This window comes from Cibotium barometz, chromosome 13 (genome assembly GCF_041138505.1).
Source record: "Cibotium barometz isolate CiBa-2024 chromosome 13, ASM4113850v1, whole genome shotgun sequence".
Classification (NCBI taxonomy): domain Eukaryota; kingdom Viridiplantae; phylum Streptophyta; class Polypodiopsida; order Cyatheales; family Cibotiaceae; genus Cibotium; species Cibotium barometz.
The window spans coordinates 54,865,746-54,889,050 of record NC_141058.1 but is presented as its reverse complement, the minus strand read 5'-3'; the positions used below and the strand labels follow the sequence as shown (position 1 = coordinate 54,889,050).

The 23,305-nt window shown below is 43.4% G+C and overlaps 1 protein-coding gene across 3 annotated transcripts in view; it reads right to left on the bottom strand.

Annotated features, from left to right (window-relative positions):
- Positions 1-3,025: 3,025 nt before the first annotated feature.
- The window catches only part of LOC147632860 (uncharacterized), a 65,430-nt gene continuing 45,150 nt past the window's right edge, over positions 3,026-23,305 (bottom strand). For all 3 annotated transcript variants that reach the window (XM_086807742.1, XM_086807744.1, XM_086807743.1), the window contains one exon: positions 3,026-3,379. In XM_086807742.1, coding sequence (XP_086663868.1) covers positions 3,191-3,379 — 189 coding nt within the window. In that variant the 3' untranslated portion in view covers positions 3,026-3,190. The remainder of the gene's footprint in view (positions 3,380-23,305) is intronic.

Sequence of the window (23,305 nt, the reverse complement as noted above, 5' to 3'; positions counted from 1 at the left end):
ACGACGAAGCGATGATTGCTAGCCTGCATCGATGATGCACTGTCGATGATGCACGACTAGCTTAAGCTGCAATGCACGCTGATGCGCTGCAATGTGCACTGATGTGACGATGAGAGCCTTGGGAATGCGTTGCAGCTGCGAAACGGTGGGTTGCAATTTATGCTGTCCATGCAGTGAACCTGGGGTGCTACCAGTTTAATGACTCCAACCCAACTGAGCTTTAGCGCTCCCAGCTGGCTTGCTGTGATCTTGGCGCCTTTTTCTCTTTTGTAATTGCTTGTTAGCCAGCCCTCCACTATCTTATAACTGACTCTACCCAAAAGAAAATTGTCGTAGCTTGATGCTGCGGTTCAGGAGGCGCAGCATTGTTTCAATCAAAGGGATCAACGTGGTCACCACCACCGGTATATCTCTGCCAACCAGCTGGCTAGTACAACAAATGGTAGCTAGGCAAGCGCAGATGGCAATGCTGACTCCTGTTCACATTGATTAGTGCTCTGATACCAATTGAAATGGAGTGATCATAAAGTTAAGATTAGAGTTAGTCACTATGGATTAATATAAGATTAAAAGATAATCTCATACAATGGCCATGATGCCTAAGTGAGTTAATCTCCCACTAAGAGGATGTGAATAGCCTTCCAATAAGCAAAGGTATAAAAGCCACGAGGGTCCTAGAGTCAAGATGACCAATATCAAAAGATGTCAAAAAAGTACCATAGTAGTCCATGAGCTCCCTTTTGTACTTGAGCCCATAACCTAGACCTAATTTAAAGTTGTTGCTTCAATACATTACTACAAGAGATGATGGTGAGATCCACTTAGCTTGAAGAGAATCCCATGCTTTGCTCCTCTTGCTATTGATTCATAGTACTTTCTTATGTCTCTAATCAAATAATGTTCCCTCAAGCTCAACCTTCACACCTCTTTCAATCAGTGCATGAGTTGAGAGTAGGTTCTTGGTGAGACAGTACCCAAGAAAACATCACTAATAGTCTTCTTTTGGGGTGTTCAAGGCTATTGGACTATCTTCCTGATGTCATGACCATTGAAAGTGCTTGAGGCTAAAACTACTAGTCCATGACTATTTTTAAGTTATGGCCAGCCAATTGCAAACACTAGCGATTTGTATATCACATTTAGTAATACACAATCATTCTCTTATTCATTCCCTTGCAATAGAATACTTGGGAGCTCTCCCTCTTCTCTACTCTCTTGCTTGCTTATATTGTGTTGGATTCTTGCATGCTTGATGCTTTCTTTGCTTGATTATGTGTGAGTGTAGGCTTCTCCCTCTCGTGTGAGCTTCTTCTCTACCCGCGAAAGCTATCTCCTCTTTGCCTCTATCTACCCGCGAAAGCTATCTCCTCTTTGCCTCTATCTAGACAAAGAAAGCTCTTCCTTCACCTCCATAGCCATGGAAGCTTTCTGGTGTGACAACGGAGTGGGGATGTGCGATGGATGGACTATAGCACACCCACAAGCGAAAGTTACACTTGCAGCTCTATGGCAAAATAGCAAACGATACTTGTTTTGACATAGGCTAAGGTAAGCTCTTGTCTTGAACATTGAATTATTTTTAAGGCAAAAATGTTTTTATCGAGCCTTGGTAGTGCCAACTGCTTCTAAGGACTTGATAAACTCGGATCACCTTTGATTGTGATAATTCAAATTTGAGATCCGAGACCTCTTGCCAAATCAAAGTGTTTAACTTCCTCTAACTCTTTAAGAAAATTCTATAAGTTGTCTGCTAAAAAGCCTCTTATATTTTAATGACTATGAATATTTTTATGTTTTACTCGATATTCAAGTAGTACCAATTTAAATTGATAAGTATTCTTCGAGTTTTTTTTTTGTGTGTGTGTGTGTGTGTGTGTGTGTGTGTGTTGTGGGGAGAGAGGGCTTTTCCTTAGGACTCAATAACATGAGATCATTAAAGACCCCCTCCCTGTGGGATCAACATCACAAATGATCTCGCTATCCACCATCATCGTTTACGCGCCATCAGAAAAATAAGTAAACTAGGAAAAAAAAAGTAAACTAAGGACACTAAACTAGGGAGTAACGTAGGGATTGAGTGATGCCACAAAAAACTTTTGACTCAAAAATTTTCTAAGCTCGAAGTTCCATAGCCAAAAGAAACTTACAGTCCGAATTTGAGACCTCTAAATTAGAGAGAGAACTTTTTCGAGAACTTTTTTCTCTAGTTCATTGTCCATAGTTTACTTTTATATTCGATGGCGCGAAATGGCAGTGGACAACATGATTATTTGTGATTTTTGATTCCACATCAAGAGGATCCTTAATGATCCCGTGTTACTTAGTGCCGAGGGAGGCTTTTGCCCCATCTATGTGCATACTGTCTCCTTAATCTGTTTTTGAGTAGTTGTATCCTTTTTTATTAATAGAAGGATCTTTTCTTAAATGGAGAAACAATCATGCTAATTAGTCTTTTTAAGCTTTCTTGTGAGGAGTATGGAGTCATTATGGATCTAACTGAGGAAGTGGCTCTTAATCCACTAAGGCTTGTCGTGAGAAGAAACTTAGACAACCTGGGGATAAATTTTCTTGGATGAAAACCTATATTATTATTAACAATCAACACGAATATGGCACCAAAATGTTTTTTGAATTTCTATTAAATATATTCTGTGAGATTTTCAAGAAAACGTTTCATTTTAGTATATAAATATATTCCGTGAGATTTTCAAGAATAAGATTGTTTTTCTAATGCTTGAAAAAGTCAATGAAATGATAACTCTCCATTTAAGGCAATGAAATGATGAGCCCCCATATACTTTCTATTTGCATGCATTCACCCATATCCTTTCTATTTAAGGTCTCACAATTCTCTATAAAAGGCCTCAAAGGGCCTTCAACTAGTAGAGGGAGAGAGAGAAAATGAGGAGAGGGAGGGGATGGAGGAAACTCATATACTAAGGTTGTATTAATTAAATACCACGTCACAAGCATTTAATTAATACACCTACAATAAAAGTTGTGAATATACACCTACAATAAAATTCAAAAACATCACATTAGGTATGTAACTTTGATACATTGAAGACTCATATTGACAAGGAAAGAAGCCCAACGATGCACCAGCTGAACAAGTTCATCAAAAAAATTTACAAACAGGTTCTTATGTCACTAGGGTCACCAATGCAATAAAGTGAGCAGCAGCATAGTTTTACATGTACACCTTGCCAGGTAGCAATATTGGTTCTTTTTCAATTGCCTTTGAACAAAAAGGACAAGATTTTTTCTCTCGGTATAGTTCATTGGCACATGCCATACACAGCATTGCATGCCCACAAGGCATGAACAAACCTCTGCTACATCCATTGAAACTATCCATGCATATTGCGCATTCACCACCCTGTGTGTCACATCAGGTCAAAGATCAAGTAAGATCAGGATCTTCAGTTGAATGTCCCGCAGCAAATTGATTGCAAATAGACACCCTAAACACAACACTCACAGATCTCCTTACGCAAACTAAGCACCACTAAGCTACGAGCAAAACCATCAGGCTAACAGAATTAAGTACTACGAAGCCACCAGAAAATCAACAACCGTAAAGAGTTGACCATAAAACATCTCAACAATTGAGATGAGAAAACATAGAAACAGTCCATATATATCCACAGAGCCTCATTTCTTTGTTCTACCATATCACAAAGGATCTCAGGAAGAGGCTTGGGGAAGCTTCTAGCCTTGAAAGATACAGAGGTCCTATGATTTTTCATGGTAGTATACATGTACACCTCTGGTTTTTTCATTGTTTCTCTCTCTCTCTAGATACTCCATCGCAATCAAGGGGGCTCCACTGCTTTTGCCATCTCCAGCCAGGCATGCAAAGGTACAAAGTGTGCAGGCATGCAAAACTGAAAGTGCTGTGTGCAGGTTTGGAAGTACTGTGTGCGCAGGTACAAAGTGTGCAGGCGTGCAAAACTGAAAGCAGAAAGTGTGCAGGTTCAAGCCGTGAGCTTTTATGTATACATAGTGTGGGTTTTGGTCCTGAGAGCAAACTATTGCAGCATTTCAGAGGTTCTATTCCAGTGATTCCAGCTGAATGCATGTATGCATCGTGTGGGCTTCTGAGAAATGGATACTTCGTGCAATGTTGATGAAACCAGGGTTTTTGCCAAACACCGCCTAAAGCATGGCTCATTTTTTGCAGAAGAATGAGGGAAAGTACGCCTTCCCCGGGCTCATCTAGGGCGGGGAAAATGTCTAGAACCAAAGACGATTCTATGTATGAAAAAGTGCAGATTATGATCAAGGTGGAATTGAACAACATGCGACTAGATTTGGAAAAGGAAATGTATGAGGCTATGGAAGCCCGGAAGAACGACATGTATGCATGCATGAGGAGGAGTTGCATAAGGAAATACTAATGGAATTGCGGGCTGAGATGTATACGGCACTGAAAGGAGAAATGCAGGCCCTCTTGAGAACAGAGGTGAATGTAATGGAAATTGCCGTGTATAAAAAAGTTAGTGATGCAATGGCTGAGGTCGAATCCTGGAAAACTAAGATGGAGAAATGCATAACAGATAAAGAAGTCTTGATCAAGGAACTCCAAGGAGAACTTTTGGCATGCAAAAAAAAGCTAGAAGGGAAAAGGAGTCGGTAACACCCCAACTTGCTGATGAAATTAAGGAGTTGAAAACACACGTTGAGAAAGAGATCAGATCCTTTGCTGAGATGACAAAGCAAACAAAAGCAGATGTTGAAGAGAATACCAAATGGATTGATGTAGTGAAGAAATACAAGGGTGTGTCAGTTGATAAAGTCGAGGTAATGAATGCCACTCTGGAGGAGGCGGCTAAGAGACGTGCCAGGGCCTTACATGTGTGAGTTACTGGATGGAATGAGAAAAGCTCCCCCAAAGAGAATGCAAAAGATCTTGGCACTAAAATGGGAGTATCTGAGCTCCCCATAGTGGATGCTTGGAGAGTGGGCAAGGATGCTACAAAGGCACGGGCATTGATCTTGAAGTTCCCAGACATGGGATCAAAGAGGGCCTTCTTATCAAAAAGGATGGCTCTCAAGGGAGAGAAGATTTATCTGGATGAGGATCTAACAACAATACAAGTAGCACACAGAAAAGAGTATATGCCTCGGGTATATGAAGCACGGAAGGAAGGGAAGTGGGTAGTGTACAGGGACGGTAGGGTGATTATTACAGAGCGCCGATCCACATGACGGTGCGCAGCCCATGGGACCCTAAAGATGACAGTATGGAATTGTAATGGATCTCTACGTCTAGATGCAGGATACTTCGAAGACACATTCAGAGATAGAGACTTTGTCTTCTATATGGAGACCCATCAGTGTGCAGGGAGTCACCTCCCGTCAGTGTGTGGATATACATGGGAGTCGGTTTATCGTCCCCACCCATGTACACCAAGTAGTACTAGAGGATCAGGCAGAGTGGCTATGTTATTTAGAGAGGAGCTTCAGGATATGGTTCATGTAGTACATAGAGACGCAGATGCACGATATATATGGATTAGAGTTCGCACAGAGAGGCTACAGGATATATACATTGCTGTATGCTATTTTTCTCCTGCCTACTCGAGATATGCACAGTAGGGTGAGTACCTTATTTGCCATTGTATGAGAACATCATACGCTTTGCTAACTTGGGAGACATTCTTTTGGTGGGGGACTTCAATGCTCATACGGGCAATGAGCAATCAACACTTTATGACACAGAGGAGCCTTTATATAGAGAGCTTGAAGCGGATGAAGTGGGCATATAGAGGACATCACAGGATATGGGTGAGATCACAAAGTATGGGACACATCTCTTGGCTTTGGGGAGTGCTCATGGGTTGCTTATTTATAATGGTTTGTCACGATGGCCCGGTTCGGGTGCTTTTATATGCTGGAATAACAAGAAGGGCACTAGTACAGTGGACTACTTGATGGGATCCCCTACTTTGATGCCAGATATCCAGAGTTTCTATATTTCTGACAGGCCGATTGGGATGGCGGCAAATCATGCATACTTATGCTTCACAATGGTATGCAGGAACCAAAGACGGTTATCGCCATTACCTCTCTCTCGCCACCCTAGATACCATTTTACATGAGAGACTGCTGGAGTTTATTGCAGTGCGTCTACGATGGCCTTTTCACTCTTGACCCAGATAGCCCTTTAGAGAAGCTCACGAGAGGCTTTACAGAGGTACTACATACCTCGGCAACATATGCTTTCCCATATACTATAGCTGCCTCTAAGCCCTTGAGCAGTACTATTCCGCAGAATAGCTGGTATGATGACAAATGTCGAGAGACCCGAGCTCAGCTACAGAGAGATGTCGCCCTTGGGACACGTACATACACACAGGCCATGACGCTCTTCCCACACTTTGTGCGAAAGAAGAAGCGAGATTACCTAGCAAAGCTCGAGGCAGAGTTGTACCAATTATTCTTGAGTCAGGACAGTAAGAGGGCTTGGAAAATGTTCTAGGAGAGGCAACCACCTACCTTGATCACGGCACCTGAGACTTGGCACGAGTATGCGATGTCCCTATATGATGTACCCGAACAGCCTCCTATTAAGGGACTAAGGTTATGTAGAAGGGTGAGAGAAGGGTGTGAGTGTGAACGGACTTAAGGTCCACTTGCTCACCTATTTAAAGGTGGAGCTATGAGGCATTTTGTAATTGAGCAAGGCCTAGTTGTATTAATACACAACTTAATAAGCAAGAGTTTGTTCTTGTATTTTGTGAGCCCTTTTCCTCCACACACTTGATCTAGCATGAGCACCACGTTTTCTCAACATGGTATCTAGAGCTTGGTTGATTAGAACCACTTGTGGTGTAGAATAGGTCAAAAATCTTCACTTTTCCTTATCTCTTCTTGTGTGGAGCTCAACCCTCTCATGGTGGAGGACTTCCAGCAGCGTGTAGAGGCAAGATCTCTCAGAGATTTCAACTAATGAAGTGTAGTAGACTCCCGGGCGCATCATTTCGTACGGGTAATTGTGTGATTCCTCTCTGCGTCGCTGCGGCATTGCTGACTGTGTGCGCCGCTTGCTACTGCGCTCGTCGTACAGCAATTGCACGCCTGTGAGCCACCATAAAGATGGTGTTTGAGGGCTTTAGTAGCCCATTAAGTGAGGACTCTACAGCTCTAATATGAGCTCATTCCATCCACGGATGCGCCGGCTAGAAGCAAAAGACCAGGCGCCTTTTTCACTTTCTTCTTCAAGCTTTTCATTAAAGCTTCAACATGGTGTTTTTTCTTGCTCAAATCATCTCCTCCCTTGCTCTAATCACTCAAGTGGTATTGTGAATGAGTGTAGCTGATCTTTATCTTGATTTTGAAGAGTGGCCAACCACATGAGGTTCATTCTCAACAAGCTTCATCATCAACATCAACTTTTAAGCTTTCAAAGTGTTCAAAGTGTGCTTTTAAGCACTAATTGTGTTGTTTAACACTAATTAAGCTGTTAATCCAACAAAAGGAGGTTATTATAAAGTGTTCTTAAACACTAATAGTGTTATTAAACACTAATGGTAAACTAATCACCAAAATAAGTGTCATTTGATACTAAAAATGTGTTTTTTAACACTAATTGTGTTTTATACACACTAATGGTGATCTTAATTACCAACCAAAGTGTTCTTTAACACTAATGAAGCCAATCCCCATCAAAATTAGTAATTAAGCACAAATTCTAAGTGCTAAACCATAAGAATTACTATTTTAATCTCCTATTTATGCAACATTCTCAACTTTCTTAGGGTTGTTGCACTCTCATAAGCCTCTCTCTTTCTAATTAAACCTAAATATCATAAATTTCTGGTTTTTTCTTCTTCATAATCAGTCCATTACTCTCTCATAATCTCTTTCAATACCCAATGTCAAAGGACACTCAAATCAAGTTCTCAAGAGAGGGCTTCCACACTTGGCAAGTCCTTGTCAAGTACAAGATGATGTCCAAAGGCTTTTGGCCATTCATCTCCAGCACCAAGGTTATTGATCGAGCAAAGGCTGAAGATGTTGAAGATGATGAGAGGGCACAAGCCATCATCATGCTTCATCTTGATGAGGCACTCATCACCATGTGGACCAGCTTCCGACTGCAAAGGAGAAATAGGATGCGCTTGATAAGCTCTATGGAGTTCGTGGTAAGAATTCCAAGATCTCACTCAAAATCGAATTTTTTAGCTTGGAACTCAAAGAGAGAGTAGGCATTGGAGCCTTCATCTCTCACTTGAAGGGCCTTATGGCTCAACTTGCATCAGTGAATGCAAGAATGGATGAAGATGATGTAGTGGCTGTTTTGCTCAAAGCAGTCAAAAAGGTGTACCCCACTTTAGTCACCACCCTGAAGAACATACCTAATCCCACCCTCGAAGGAGTCATTCAATCATGTCTTGACGAAGAAAAGAGGCCAAAGGGAGCAGCTGAATCTTCAAATGCAACCACTTCATCGACTATCGAACAAGCTTTGTCACATCAAGTGATCAAAGTAAGATGTGCCCATTATTGTTGTTTTGTCGACTTCCGCAAAGCATTTGATACGGTACCACGTGCCAGGCCTATGAGGAGACTACAGGATATTGGTGTCCCTGAGGAGATGCAGTGGGGAGTATACACTTTGTATGAGTCAGTGATAGGCAAAGTACGTGCCCCAGGGGGACTTGTCGGATGCAGTGAACAGTACAGTGAACCTTGGTAAAACCAAGGTTATGACATTTAATACCACACAAGCATGGGTGACTAGAACACAGACGCAGTTTACGTTTAGAGGAGAGCCAATTGAGTATGTCAGATCCTATGTGTATCTGGGGGTGACCTTTAGAGGGCCGCGGTTTTCTATGAGGGAGGCAGCAGAGGCTAGACTAGCACGAGGATTTGCAGCTTTGGGGGCACTTGAGAGAGTGCGCAGACATATAGTTTCAAGAGCCACGCACGAAACTATGGCTATTTGACACTCTGGTTACATCGACACTTCTCTATGGAGTGGAGATATGGGGGCCTAGTCTTTTCCATAAGAGGAGGGAGCCATTGGCAGGACTAGACAGACGAGAGAGAGACTATTACGATGGATGGCAGCATATGGAGAGGCCATTAGTGATGATGATTGCACGCATGATTCAGAGCAAGTCATCTGTACCACATGAGATCATCAGGGCAGAGATGGGGGCTGCCCTCGTGGTTACTGTTTGTTCCGTGCAGTTACTTTTCTCCATAGAATATGGGAGCTCCCTTAGTAGAAATACCCTCGCCTAGCACTCACTTCCTCGAAATAGACGCCACAGAGAGAGCCTATTGAGGGACAGGAGGGCAGTGGGACCAAAGTTACCTAGATAGAGAGCCCTCACATATTTTTTCAGAGCCAGCACTAAAACCCCACCAGCCTCTACTCCCCCATCTAAAGGCCTACCTGGCAGACCACCCTCCAGAGGAGTCACCTTGGACAGAGCCATTGCCATCGGTAGAGCGAGACACCCACGACCACGAGGATCACGTCCACGACTCCCTCACCATCGGCAGATTCGAGCCATCATTGCTTGCCACACCGGAGGAGTTTGCTCCCACGACGATTCAGTGGTTCAGCTTTCAGCTCTTAGCTCTCTTACGATGTTACTATTTTCATTCTTTCTTTCAGATTTGTTAGGATGAGACATCATCATCATCGTACCTTGTTTTGGTCTCATGGGCCATTTCGGCCTTTAGGAGAGGTTAATATATCTTTCCTTCTCGTAACTAATGAACCCTACTTTCTCTTTTGGGCTAATTCACCTCTAAGCAAAGAACTGACTTCTTATCTTTTGCAAGGCCTTGGTACATTTTTTTGTAAAAGGGGATTTCCCCACTCTTGAAGGCAATCAATATGTTGGTGCATTTTTGTATAAAAGGGGATTTTCCCACTCTTGAAGGCCATCAATACGTTTCATCTTATTTGCTCCATTTTTATGTTCTAGTTATTGGCATTTAGATCTGCTACAAATACACAACAAATGCGTACTTTGCCAGATGTCACTATGTCTTCATGCCTGACTTTGACACACTAGCCATTGTGGTCAATGTTGCATACAAACACACATATGTATGTATGTATACAATGTACACATACACGCATGCATACATACATACATACATACACGTGTGTATGTATGTAGTATGTATGTATTTATGTACGTGCATGCATGCATGTATGTTGTGTATGTATGTATGTATGTATGAGAATGGGTTTCTGAAGTTTCAATCCCCATGCTAGTACAAATGTACATACATACATACAAACACACATATGTATGTATGTATACAATGTACACATACACATACATGCATGCATGTATGTATATGTATGTATTTATGTACGTGCATGTATGCACGTCTGTATGTATGTAATTTTTGTGCTTGCATGTATGTATATGGATGTACATTAGTATGTAATGGTTGGACAGACATGAGGAGGAAAAATGTGAAACATGTTGGTGTCTACTTGTAAGGGCATAATGTTTTTGCCTACCATTGATGCTTCCGTTCCAGGGGACAGTGGTGGCACATGCCTATATCTCGTAACATTTGTGCAAGGTAGTACTGGAGATTGGCCTAGAGAATGTAGAGCATTTTTTTTTTCCAAGAAAAGATCCTTCCAATAGTTACCGAAAATGCAGTCGAATCGGCTAAGTACAAGACCTAGTCTCTATCATGGGAGATTTAAAAAAACAACAGGGGACACATAGGGGCTCTTCCCCACTGGCTCGCGCTCTCATACAATGGGGGGGAGGGGGGAGCAACCAAACAGGTCACCTGTAATGCCAAGTAACCTTGTGGTCTCGGACCCTGAGGCAAAAATCCGCAAAGAAGCCACTCACCGCTTCTGCATACGCTTAGAGCCGCTCAAAGCTTCTCCCACTAGCCATGGAAGGTGTGTATGATGTCCATCCATATGCTTCCGATGGACTTAGTGGGTGACGTGGTAGTGTCCTCTATGGCCTCACTGGCGAGCACGCCAAATGTGCCATGCTGCTATATGTTGAGATATCGAGCTCAACTAGTGCTACGGCGGACATTGATGACCCGCCTAGGTGATAGCTTCCGCATTTACACCACTGGCATGGTTGGTGAGATTATGGGTGATATGCGGCCAGTGGGATGACAGGCTTTGTGACAGCCATTTTGGATTACTAGAGACTGGCATGGTTATAGCACCAGCTCATTTAGTCGGGTTCACATTATGGACCGACCCTTGTATGTTATGTTGGTTGAGTAGAGAAGAAGAAGATATAAGAAAATTTAGCTATCCATCTCTCTTATGTGTGTGTGCGTTTGCTTGCTAGGGTTTGAAGCTCTCCCTCTCCCCCACATTCTCTTTATGGTATCAGAGTCTGGTTCGTGTGAGAGCTAAGGAGACAAGCAAGAGGTAAGAACAAGCAAGGAAAGAAGCGATACTATACCGGTAAGAGCACCATCATCTCTTTCCCCTTCTTGGTTTAGGTACAACATCTCCTCAGTAGCTCTGGGAGCTACACATCTCCGATTGAGGAGCTGTCTTCGCGGGAGTGGAATTACAGGACAGGTATACTGTTCTATTGGACTAAAATTTTTGCCCATCGCGTTACAAACCCTGTTTCGTCACTGCAAGGTATTTTCGACAGTTTTCTCAAAGTTTTGGTAGAGAACTATTTCTGCTCGAAATTTGGTTATTGTAGTGCAGTAGTGCATTTTGGAAGTGTAGACAGTGTTTGCACATGTATTGTTGATACTGGGTGTATGCACATGTACTCTGGTCACATTTGGTGACATAGGTTGTGCTGAAGTACCGCTGTTGCAGCAGTTACAGAAGATACTGCTGTATTACAGGTTGCATACAAAAGTCTGTTTGCAAGTTATTTGATTGCTGTAGAAAAACATGTTTGACGGAATTAATCAGATTTTTAGTGAGAAGCTAGATAAGAATAACTTCTATGCCTGGAAGTTCAGAATGACCAATTTCCTATCGGGTAAAGGATTTTGGGATTATGTAGAAGGAGACAATGAGGAGCCTCCAGAGTTATCTGAGAAGAATGCCACTCTTGCAGAAATAAAGGCATTCAAGGATTGAAATCAGGGTGCAAGAAAAGTCAATTACTGGCTTTCAATTAATGTCATAGACACTATGATAGGACACATACATGATGCAAACACTCCAGCAGTTGCATGGCAGAATCTAGTGCAGATGTTCTAGACTAACACAAACAAAGGCAAGGAAGTTGCAGCTAAAGCTAGAGTTGCATACTGTGGAAAAGAAAAGCATGTCCATCAATGAATATGCCTTAAAGATCAAGGGCATTGTTGAATCCCTTGGGTCTATCAATGTATCAGTGGAGGATGATGATTTGGAGTTTGGAAAAATATTCCCAACTTTCGGGACTTGATATCTATGCTGATTATAGAAGAAAAGGCTCTAGGTGAGAATTCTTCTTCACAAAGCAAGAACACATCAGAACAGGCCTGCTACTCTAATTCAAGTAGAGGCAAAGGTAGAGGCCGTGGTCGAGGCCAAGGTGGTGGCCGACAAGAAAATCAGAATTCTGGACAACAACAGTCCAATGATTCACAGCAGCAATCATACACAGGTGGAAGAGGCCAATCTAGAGGCAGGGGGAGCCAAAGAGGCCGAGGTGGTTGGTAAAAAATTCAAAATACAAATAGCATAGAGTGCTATTCGTGTAGCAAACCAGGACACATGGCAAATGACTGCTACAAAAAGCAGAATGACATTAAAAGTGGGAAGTTGCAGCAAGGTAACTATGCATCATCTAGCAAACATGGAGGTGATGACAGAAGTGAGAAACTATTTGTAATGCAGCACATGCTTAGGTCCATAACAGGGGATGTGTCAACATCTCAAGATATATGGTATGTGGATTTTGGCGCCTCTAACCACATGACCAGTCATGATGAGTAGTTTAGAGATATGCAAAAAATGGAAAAACCAGGTTATGTAGAAACAGGTGATGATACTGCACATCCCATTGCGCATGTTGGTAAAGTGCCTTTGTCTATATGCAGGATGGCAAAATGAAGTACTTAGTTGATGTACTTCATATTCCGAATATTACAAAGAACCTGGTTTCTGTTGGACAGATGGTTGGTTGACGGTATGCATAAGGTATGTGAAGCAAGCCAACTTGGTAAGCAGGCCAAACATGCTTTCTTGCATGAAAAGCATGTTAGTGCAACACCATTGGATGTCATAGATTCAGATGTATAGGGACCGACCAAGACTGCAACAATTGCAAGTTGCAGGTACTATGTTACATTCATTGATGACCACACTAGGAAAGTGTGGGTTTATTTCATGACGGAGAAAAGTGAGATGTTTGCTCACTTTTAGAGATTTAAAGCCTTGGTCGAGAAGGAAAAAGGCATGCAAATAAAATGTCTAAGATCAGATGGTGGGGGGGAATATTTCTCCAATGACTTCAACGATTTCCTGAGAAAGCAGGGAATCAAGAGACAGTTTACGTGCAGGTACACACCGCAACAGAATGGTGTTGTAGAAAGGAAAAACAGGCACATTGCAGAAGTGACACGTGCCTTGATGGTGGCTGAAAAGAATATGCGACATTAGTTTTGGGCAAAAGCAGTAGCAATTGCTATGTACATTATGAATAGGCACTGCAGTTGTTCATGATATGACTCCTGATCAGAAGTTTACAGGCATAAGACCGGATGTGTCTCACTTGAAAGTGTTTGGGTGTATTGCATATGTATATGTTGCTAATGAAGTGAGAACAAAGTTGGATCCAAAGGCAAAGAAATGCATCTTCATTGGTTATGCTATGGAGCAAAAAGGTTACAGATGCTATAACCCTACCACTCGTGAGATGCGAGGAGAGATGTTGTCTTCGATGAGATGAGTAGCTGGTATGCACTAGTAGTGAAGGCAACAGAAGATGCAGATGTAAGAAGTGCTGATGTTGCACCACATGTAGAGCAGCAATCACAGGTACTACTGAGTAGACCTGGGGAGTCCTCAAGCAGTGGATCCAATGTTAGTTCATGGTCAGGAAGGTTAAGGAATGATGCAGGTACACACGTATCACGAAAAGTGAAGGAAATGGTAGATCAACCTTTTGTGCCTGATCTGTCAGCAGCAGGTCTCTCATATGTGGATGGTGACTCTAGTGGCTCTGAGTAGAGCCTTGATGAGGACCTTGGCATTCCGTCTGTGGTTACTCCTGGTGTAAGGAGAACCAGGGTTGTTTTGAGGACACCTGGCAGTGATCCAGGTGTACGCAGGTCTACGAGGGTTAGATACTCTGTTGACAAGTTGAGATATGATGGATATACAACCCATCATTATGCTTACATGATAAAAGCAATACAGGAGGTTGAGCCCACTTGCTTTGAGTAGGCAATTGCATAAGAAATGGGAAGATGCCATGGATGAGGAGATGTCAGCATTGGATGCAAATGCAACATGGAAGTTAGTGCCTTTGCCTAAGGAAAAGAAGGCAATTAGGTGTAAGTGGGTGTATAAAGTCAAGCACAATGCTGATGGTTCAGTGAGCAGGTACAAGGCAAGATTGGTTGCCAAGGGCTATGCGCAAACTTATGGCATAGACTATGAGGAGACATTCAGCCTGGTTGCAAGAATGGCGACCGTGAGAGCTGTCATTGCTATGGCTACAACGAAGGGTTGGTCTTTACATCAAATGGATGTAAAGAATGCTTTCTTGCATGGTGATTTGCAAGAAGTGTACATGATGCAGCCACCAGGTTATGAGAGTGATGCACATCCAGATTTTGTGTACAGGTTATGCAAAGCCTTGCATGGCTTGAAACAGGCACCCAGAGCATGGTTAAAGAAGATCGGGGAGTATCTTGTTACTATTGGATTTTAGATATCCAATACAGATTTTTCAATATATGTGAAAAAGACAGATAGAGAGATCATGCTATTAGTCATCTATGTGGATGACTTGATCATCACTCGTGATAGTGATGCAGACATACATGATGTCAGAATGCTTTTGAAGCAAAAGTTTGAGATGAAGGATTTGGGTGAGCTGCGGTATTTCTTGGGCATGGAGGTGGTGAGATCACCTCATGGCATTTTGCTATTGCAGAGGCAGTATGGCTTGGACATGTTGTCCATGTATGGTATGACAGGCTCTAAGCCTATTTCAGTGCCATTGAAGCAGAACACAAAGTTTTCCGCAGATATAGGTGAGCTTTTGGAGGACCCCACTACATACAAGCGCATAGTGGGTAGTTTGATTTACATGACCAATGCAAGGCCAGACTTGAGCTATGCTGTTGGACTTGTGGGTCAGTTTATGCAAGCCCCTACGAAGCCACACTTGGATGCGGCTAGACGGATCCTCAGGTACATAAAGTCCACAGTTGATTATGGACTTTTCTATGAGGCTGGTACAAAGATACAGTTGCATGGGTACACACATGCTGATTGGGTTGGTAGTATTGCAGACATGAGATCTACCATTGGTTTTATGTTCTCATTTGGGAGTGCTGCTGTGAGTTGGAGCAGTAAGAAGCAGCCAACAATTGCCTTGTCTCGAGTACAGAGACAGAGTACAAGGGTGCTGCTATGGCAGCTTGTGAGGTAGCTTGGTTTCAGAAGCTACTTGGTGACATGGGAGAGCCCGTGGATAGGGCAATTACCATATATTGTGACAACATGAGCAGCATACAGTTGGCCAGTAACCTAGTATATCATGCTAGAACGAAGCACATTGAGGTGCACTATCACTTTGTGAGGGAGAAGGTTCAGCACAGAGGATCAGGTGGCTGACATCTTCACGAAGGCATTGGGCACAGAGAAGCTCCACAGTTTTAGGAGCTTACTTGGAGTGCAGTGTGTGGAGTTGAGCTCGAGGGGGAGTGTTGAGATATCGAGCTCAACTAGTGCCATGGCGGACATTGATGACCCGCCTGGGTGATAGCTTCCGCATCTACACCACTGGCATGCTTGGTGAAATTATGGGTGATATGCGGCCAGTGGGATGACAGGCTGTGTGACAGCCATTTTGGATTACTAGAGACTGGCATAGTTATAGCGTCAGCTCATTTAGTCGGGTTCACATTATGGACCGATCCTTGTATGTTATGTTGGTTGAGTAGAGAAGAAGAAGATAAAAGAAAATTCAGCTATCCATCTCTCTCGTGTCTTTCTCTCTCGTGTGTGTATGTTTGCTTGCTAGGGTTTGAAGCTCTCCCTCTCCCCCACATTCTCTTTATATACTGCTGATGATCTCCCACCTTTGATAGGGACCTATGGGATCTGCTTAGGATGCAATACCTCTTCCAGCTCATGAACCTTGGGTTGATCTTCCATAACCGGCTCCACCGGCTCAGGACCAACATATCTCTTCAAGAGACTGACATGGAAAGCATTAGAAGAGAAATTTAGCTTCGTTCCCATGTTATCAAACAATGCTCGCCAAAAGAGACTTTTGTGCGAGGATCACGATCCCCCATAATCGTCTTTGGCATACCATGATGCTTGAAAACCTGTGCCATAAATATCTTTGCCATATGCTCTGGCTTTATGGTCTTCCATACCGGAATAAAATGTGCCTGCTTACTGAACCTATCCACCCACAATAGTCCAGATGGCATCATTCCCTTGCCGCGTCTTAGGAAGACTTGTGATAAAATCCATGGCAATACTCTCCTAAGGCTGATTCGGAATCGGCAACGGTTGAAGCAACCCCAGAGTCTTATGCCTATCAAACTCAACTTTCTGGCAAACCATGCATTGGCGCACATAGTCATCTATGTCTTTACGCATTCCTGGCCAGAAAAAGTATCTCTCCAAAGCCTGTGTAGTGGCAAGGATTCCTCTATGCCCTGCATAAGGCGGTGCATGGCATTCATCCATCACTTCTTGCCTCAAATCCTTGTGTACACATAAGCGATTATGAAACATCAAATACCCATCACGTATGGAGTAATTCGGGGCTGCTATACCCTGCTGAAAACCAGCCCATATATGCTGAAAATCATCATCTGTATGATAAGAATTTCGCATATCTGATAAGTCCTAATGATAGGCTACTGTAATAGCACTTACTTGAGGCCTTCGGGATAGTGCATCGGCCACTACATTCTTCTTACCAGGAACCGTGGACTCTGACGATCAGTCTTAACGGTAAATTCAACTCCCAAAAGATAACGCTTCCACATCGTGAGAGCATGAATCACTGCCAATAATTGTTTCTCGCAAGAAGAGTTCAGCATGTTGCAACCGACGGCTCTCATATGCCACTGCATGGCCTTCCTGGTTCAACACTGCACCAATACAACTCCCACATGCATCACATTCCACCGAGAAAGGTTTATGCAAATCTGAAATGATCAACACCGATCGAGTCATGATTGCTTCCTTTTAACTTGAGAAAGGCATTCCTTTGCTTGTCACCCCAGTGAAAAGTAGCTTTCTTCTTTGTTAAATCATGCAAAGGCGAAGCAATCTCGACGAAGAGCTTAATAAACCGGCGATAATATGAGCATAATCCCAGAAAGCTCTTGATCTCATGTACATTCTTCAATTCTGGCCAATCTTTATAGCCTGCAACTCAGCGGAATCCATACGTACCCATCCTTGGATACGATATGACCAAGGTAATGAATTTCAGCCAAGAAAATTCACTCTTCTTGCCATTAATGTAGAGCTTATGGCGACGAAGCTCTTCAAACACTATGGCCAAATGCTCCTTATGCTGCTCTTTATCTTTAGAGAACACAATGATGTCATCAAAGAAACCTCTGTGAACTTTCTGTGTGCTCTAAAGATACGATCCATCATACGATTAAATGTGGCAGGAGCATTGGTAAGTCTAGACGGGACCACCAAGAACTCAGAAAGCCCAAACTGCGTACGAAAAGCAGTTTTGTGAATATCCTGAGGGGCCACCCGTATCTGATGATATCCACTCTTAAGATGGATGCAGCTAAAACATGCTGCACCCTCCAACCTATCCAAAATATCATCGATACGTGGTATTGGAAACCTGTTCTTTATCGTCACCTTGTTAAGGGCACGATAATCCACACACATCCTGTAGTCCCGTCTTTCTTTTGCACCAGCAACATAGGTGAGCAATAAGGAGATGAACTAGGGCATATCAACCCTTTCTCAAGCAAGTCATTAACTTGCGCCATAATCTCTTCTTGCTAACTTGCACTCACCCTGTAAGAAGGTCTATTCGGGGGCGTACTCCCAGGTATCACATCAATATGATAATCCTTGGGACGCTCAGGTGGCAACTCTCTTGGTAATGCATCCTTGAAACAATCACCATAACCACGCAAAAAGTCTATGCGCTCTCGGGTTAGATGATCTACATTTACATTCTCATGTTTAGATTGTTCTCGTACAAAAACCAAGTAAGAACAACCTAACTTCTTCATTATTTTGGAAACCTGAACATGACTTATAGTAGGTATGGTACTACCTGGAGAACCGGCTTCTATAACAGGCTCTCTACCTCTATGAACAAAGCTGATTTTCTTGGACTTATAGTCCTTGGGCTCCATACGAGCATGCCAAGGCATCCCTAACAAAACATCACATCCTCTGAGAGGAGCAACCAAGAAACTCTCATGATCAAGATATTCCTGTATATGAATTCGGAGTTTGCCAAAGGCGGCATCTGCATTCATTTGAGTCCCAAAATCTCTTACATCCAAGCCTATGGCAGCAGCCATCTGTACCGAAATGAAATTATCTGTGGATGCATCATCAAACAAAAAGAGTGCGGGCTGATACCTCAACTGTCCCCATGCTTTACATATTGTTCTATGATCCGGGGGTTGCCCCATGTTACCCTGCACATCAGGCACAACATTCACATGAGGCTTTTCTGCATTAGAATCTGCATTCTTGGGGTTCTGCGGGCATTTAGCATTATATGTGATCCTTACTACCGCAACCAAAACATTTCCCATTATGTACATAATCAAGCCTCTGCTGTTTTGACAGCCCAAAATCATTGCGTTTACCCCCCGGCTTCTTAGATGAGTTTCCCTTTGTATTTGAGGCATCTTTCTGCTCACTTTTAGAGGGTGTCCACCCTTTTTCTGGTCATAACCAGCCCGTCTCTTGCCCTTAAATGAATCTGAATTTGACTTGTTTTTAACCCACTTCATATGCAAATTTTCAGCTATGAGTGCCGAGTTTATCAATTGCTGAAGAGTTTGATTTGGGTACACCTGTAAGCTCTCTTGAATGATGGGATGCAAACCTGATTCAAACTTCGGTTTCTTCTCCCCTTTAGAAAGAGACATAAAGGGAGTAACTTTCAGCAGTACCTTCCAATACTTAGCTATATATGTCTGCACTGTCTCCCCTTCATCGTGCTTCAACCAATCCCACTCTTTGCATACATTCTTGTCAAAGTTTGGAGGCAAGAATTGAGCATAAAACTGAATTTTAAAGTTATCCCATGTGCGGGCAGCACTTGCATCCAAAAGCTTGGCCATCCACCAATCACTAGCTGTCTCTTTGAGATGCATACCCACATGCCTGAGTTTAGACTTCTCAGAGAAATCTTCATTGCAAAAAGCAATTTCAAACTGTCTCACAAAAGCAAGCGCCTTCTTAGTATCCATCTTGCCATAGAAGTTCTCAAACTTCACATCTTTGTCTCCTGACTTGAACTCTCGGCTTTTCTTTTTAGAACGAGACCTAGCTCTAGCCCCATGTCTAGGCTTAGGAGACTGCTCCGATTGTGACCAAACTTTGCAAACATGTGGGGATGGGTCTCCCCCACATGCTTGCAAAGTTTGGTCCCCATCGGAGCATGTTTGGGTATGATGGTATGGGGAAGGATGCGTGGATCTCTTCCCACGTACTCGAGACACGCTCCTGGAGTGGTGAGAATCTTCACTTGAAGAACACTCTCGGCATGAAGATGCATAACGGTCACGAGGATATACATCTCCTAATGTATTGGAATCTGCATGTGCTTCCATGCGGGGAGTCGTTTTTGTACGTGCATCACCCAATACATCCTTTTTGCCTTTCAAATAAGATATGGCCAGCTCTCTAGGATCTTCATATCCCATCTTTGCTGCTATGGCCTCAAAGGCTGCATCGTCACCTGAACCCTTCTTTTTCTTTTCATTTTGCACATCAGGGTCATTCTTGAGAGACCGCAATTGAGCTGTCTCCTCACGATAGCATCTAACTTGACACTTGAGAGTCTCTAGCTCTGAAAGTACATCGGCCTGGTCAGAATATGCGAATTTAGTAGACGGTTGTGCATCTGAATGCTCACCAGACCCTGCTTGCATGCTCATGTTTCACAATCTGTATGCTCAGCAAACAGCTTTCCGTATGCCCAAAAATTGTCTTTCTCAAGCAAAGAAAGAAACCAATGCTCTCATACCACTGTCACACATGGGCACGTGTATATGGAACCAATTCACTACCAAAACAGCATACATACATCAACCATTCCTAGCATATACATGATTACCATCATTGCGAAACATTACATGAGCATATACATCCTGCAAACATAAACCAACTTGCACATGACACAGCACTAGGGGCTGAAGTTGGGCCATCCCCCCCCTAAGGTATCTTTATTACCAACAGAAGTATTTATATGTACAAGATGCGGGTGCCCAGAGAGTACACACTCGTCCAGCCGACACCGGATTTATCCAACTACGGAAACATATGTAAACACATTACCTGCAACTCCTCGGTCACCAACCAAGGTTGAGCGATCACCAACCACTCCTATTGTTGCAACACCCTCGGTCTGTACTTTGATAGAGCGGTCACCAACCCTCTAACAAAGTGCTGTCCCAAACCTGCAAAACAGTAACCAGCCATGGTTTTGGCTCACTGGCCACCCACAGGTTCCACCAGATCACATCCCCAAGCCTGGTACTTGTCTAGGGACATGTTTGCTCAAGTTTCGTCGCGAGAAACCTCCTGCAAACCTGTAAAAACAGCCAATAATGGCCCTTATAACAGTTAGCCAGCTCTTGTAGAGGCTCTGCTCACTCCGTCCAAGCCCTATTCTCAGCAGAGAAGCCCAAAAACAGTCCCAACAGCCATGCACAACCTCCTAGAGCCAAATCGATCAGCCTGCAGTCCCTGTAGATGACCCTGTCGAGAGAGAAATAGCAGCAAGCCAGCCCTGGGACCCTTGTACTTTGCATGTATTCCACCTGTAGCTGATGCATACGAGTAAACTTGCTGTTTTTCCTGTCCACACAGCTCCTAACAGCCCACGATTTCCAGTTGAGTGCTCTACAAGTCAAGGCTTGCCCACTTTGGCCCTCCCACACCCATAATAGCAACTTGTGGAGCTTTTTGGGAGTGCCCGGGTGCCCATCTCTCATATTTGGCCGTGGTTCATTAAAAATAGTCCACCTTGATGTGAACTCACTTATAAAATTATAAGTGTGTCTGCCCACACTTTAAGTGAATGTGAACCCTTCACCCAATAAACCTTAGTAACATGAAATAATGAATAAATTGGGTTAAGTGTGCACACTTACCACCTGCACAACACATAAGGAAACCATATGAGTCCCAAATAGGTGTGCACACGCATATCCACGGGTTGTCCAGGCGTCCCCTGTGCCCATGGACATTCATAGGCAAAATACCAAGCAATGTTCAGGTATCAAAAACAAGTCATCCATGCATGTGCAACTCACATACATATGTTGGTGCACAAACATAGTGGATGAAATCTCCCAACTTACATCTTGTACATCCAACTAGCCCGTTCATAGGCGCCGTCCACACAGGACCAAAAAGTACTCACTAGGGTAACCACCCTTCCATGAGTCCAGAGTCACTCACCAGGGTTACCACCCTTCCATGAGTTCATAAATCATGCCAGGAACTCACACCAGGATACCAATCCTTCCATGGAGCCCTTCCACATGTATTCAATGATGACATTATTTCAGACCTCTACCAGAGAAGTGGTGACAGGATGACCCTGTTTGACTCAAAGGAAATCTCAGAGTGCTCTTTGCGGCGGTCTTTGTCTATGAGAACTGCAATCATCTCATCATAGGGTGTTTCTTGAGGCACCATTAGTACAGTCAAGGTTTCATAGAATTTTGGAAGGTCTATGCTTGATAGAAGCATAGATTTCTTGTCATCCTCATCCACAGCAACTCCCAAGCAAGAGCGTTGTCGTATTATGGAGCCTAGATTGCTCAAATTTCTCCCAAAGTTTCTCTTTCATTCGTTTTTAAGCGGAAGAATTTTTGCTTAAGGAAGACTTTGGAGTTATTGATTTGATTGCCACGCAAGTTTTCCAACTTGTCCCATACCTCCTTTGAGCTTTTGTTGAAATCCACGTGGTAAATTAAGTTGTCAGACAATATGAGCCCGATGAGTGCCATGGCCTTGTCATTACAGTTATTCCATGTGCAATTTTTTGCACTTTATCGCTCGGTTTGAGGTCCGTGCCATTGATCACATTCCAAACACCATCTCTCATCATCAGGAGATGCATCTTTATTTGCCATGTTGGGAAGTCGCTCCCATTGAATTTTGCAATCGCTAGGCTGGTTTTCTTGTTTTTTATGATGCCTTACTTGAAGAAAAGGCCAAATGTTATAAATGCTAAAGTGGGTACTTGGACATATGTCACCTGATATGTGGGAAGCCCCGAAATATGTTGAACTCCATGACTGTCGTCGAGGAAGCTTCTTCTGTTTGTGAGTGCTAGAGGCAATGAGAGCATGCGGAGAAGGCAGCAAAAAGGTGCTTGTGTGTAGTGCAGGACAGACTGGGCAGGATGGTATGTGACCAAGCAGGTGAATAGGTGGCGAGGGCAGGCTATGGTTTGCCATCTCCACAGCCTAGATGGAGGGCTGAAGTTGAACCCACCATGCGTGAATGCCATCACTTCAGACTTCTACCGACTGCTACTGATAGCCAGATTCTCCCTAGAGAGATACGGGACGACAATGTGTTTGGCAGCACACTAGGGCCGTCATACCTCCTTCCATGAGTTCTTTTGTGGAGTCCTTGTTCTCAGATGGGGAATTGAAGAAATCTCTTCAGGTCCTTCCTTACAAGGCGAGGATGGCCTTCTAGTCTCTTTTTTCTTAGAGCATTGCGATCTTTTGAAGGCCAGCCTTCAATAGGGTCATGGAGACGGGTATCCTTCCAAGATGCCTCCTAGAAGGTGGCCTTTTACACTAGATCTCCAAGCAGGGGGGGGGAGACCCACATCACGTTACTTGGCATAGCATACAAAATCCTTGCCAAAACGAAGCCGTCACCTGCAACTTTTTCTCCCCAACATGATCCATGGTACCAAACAAG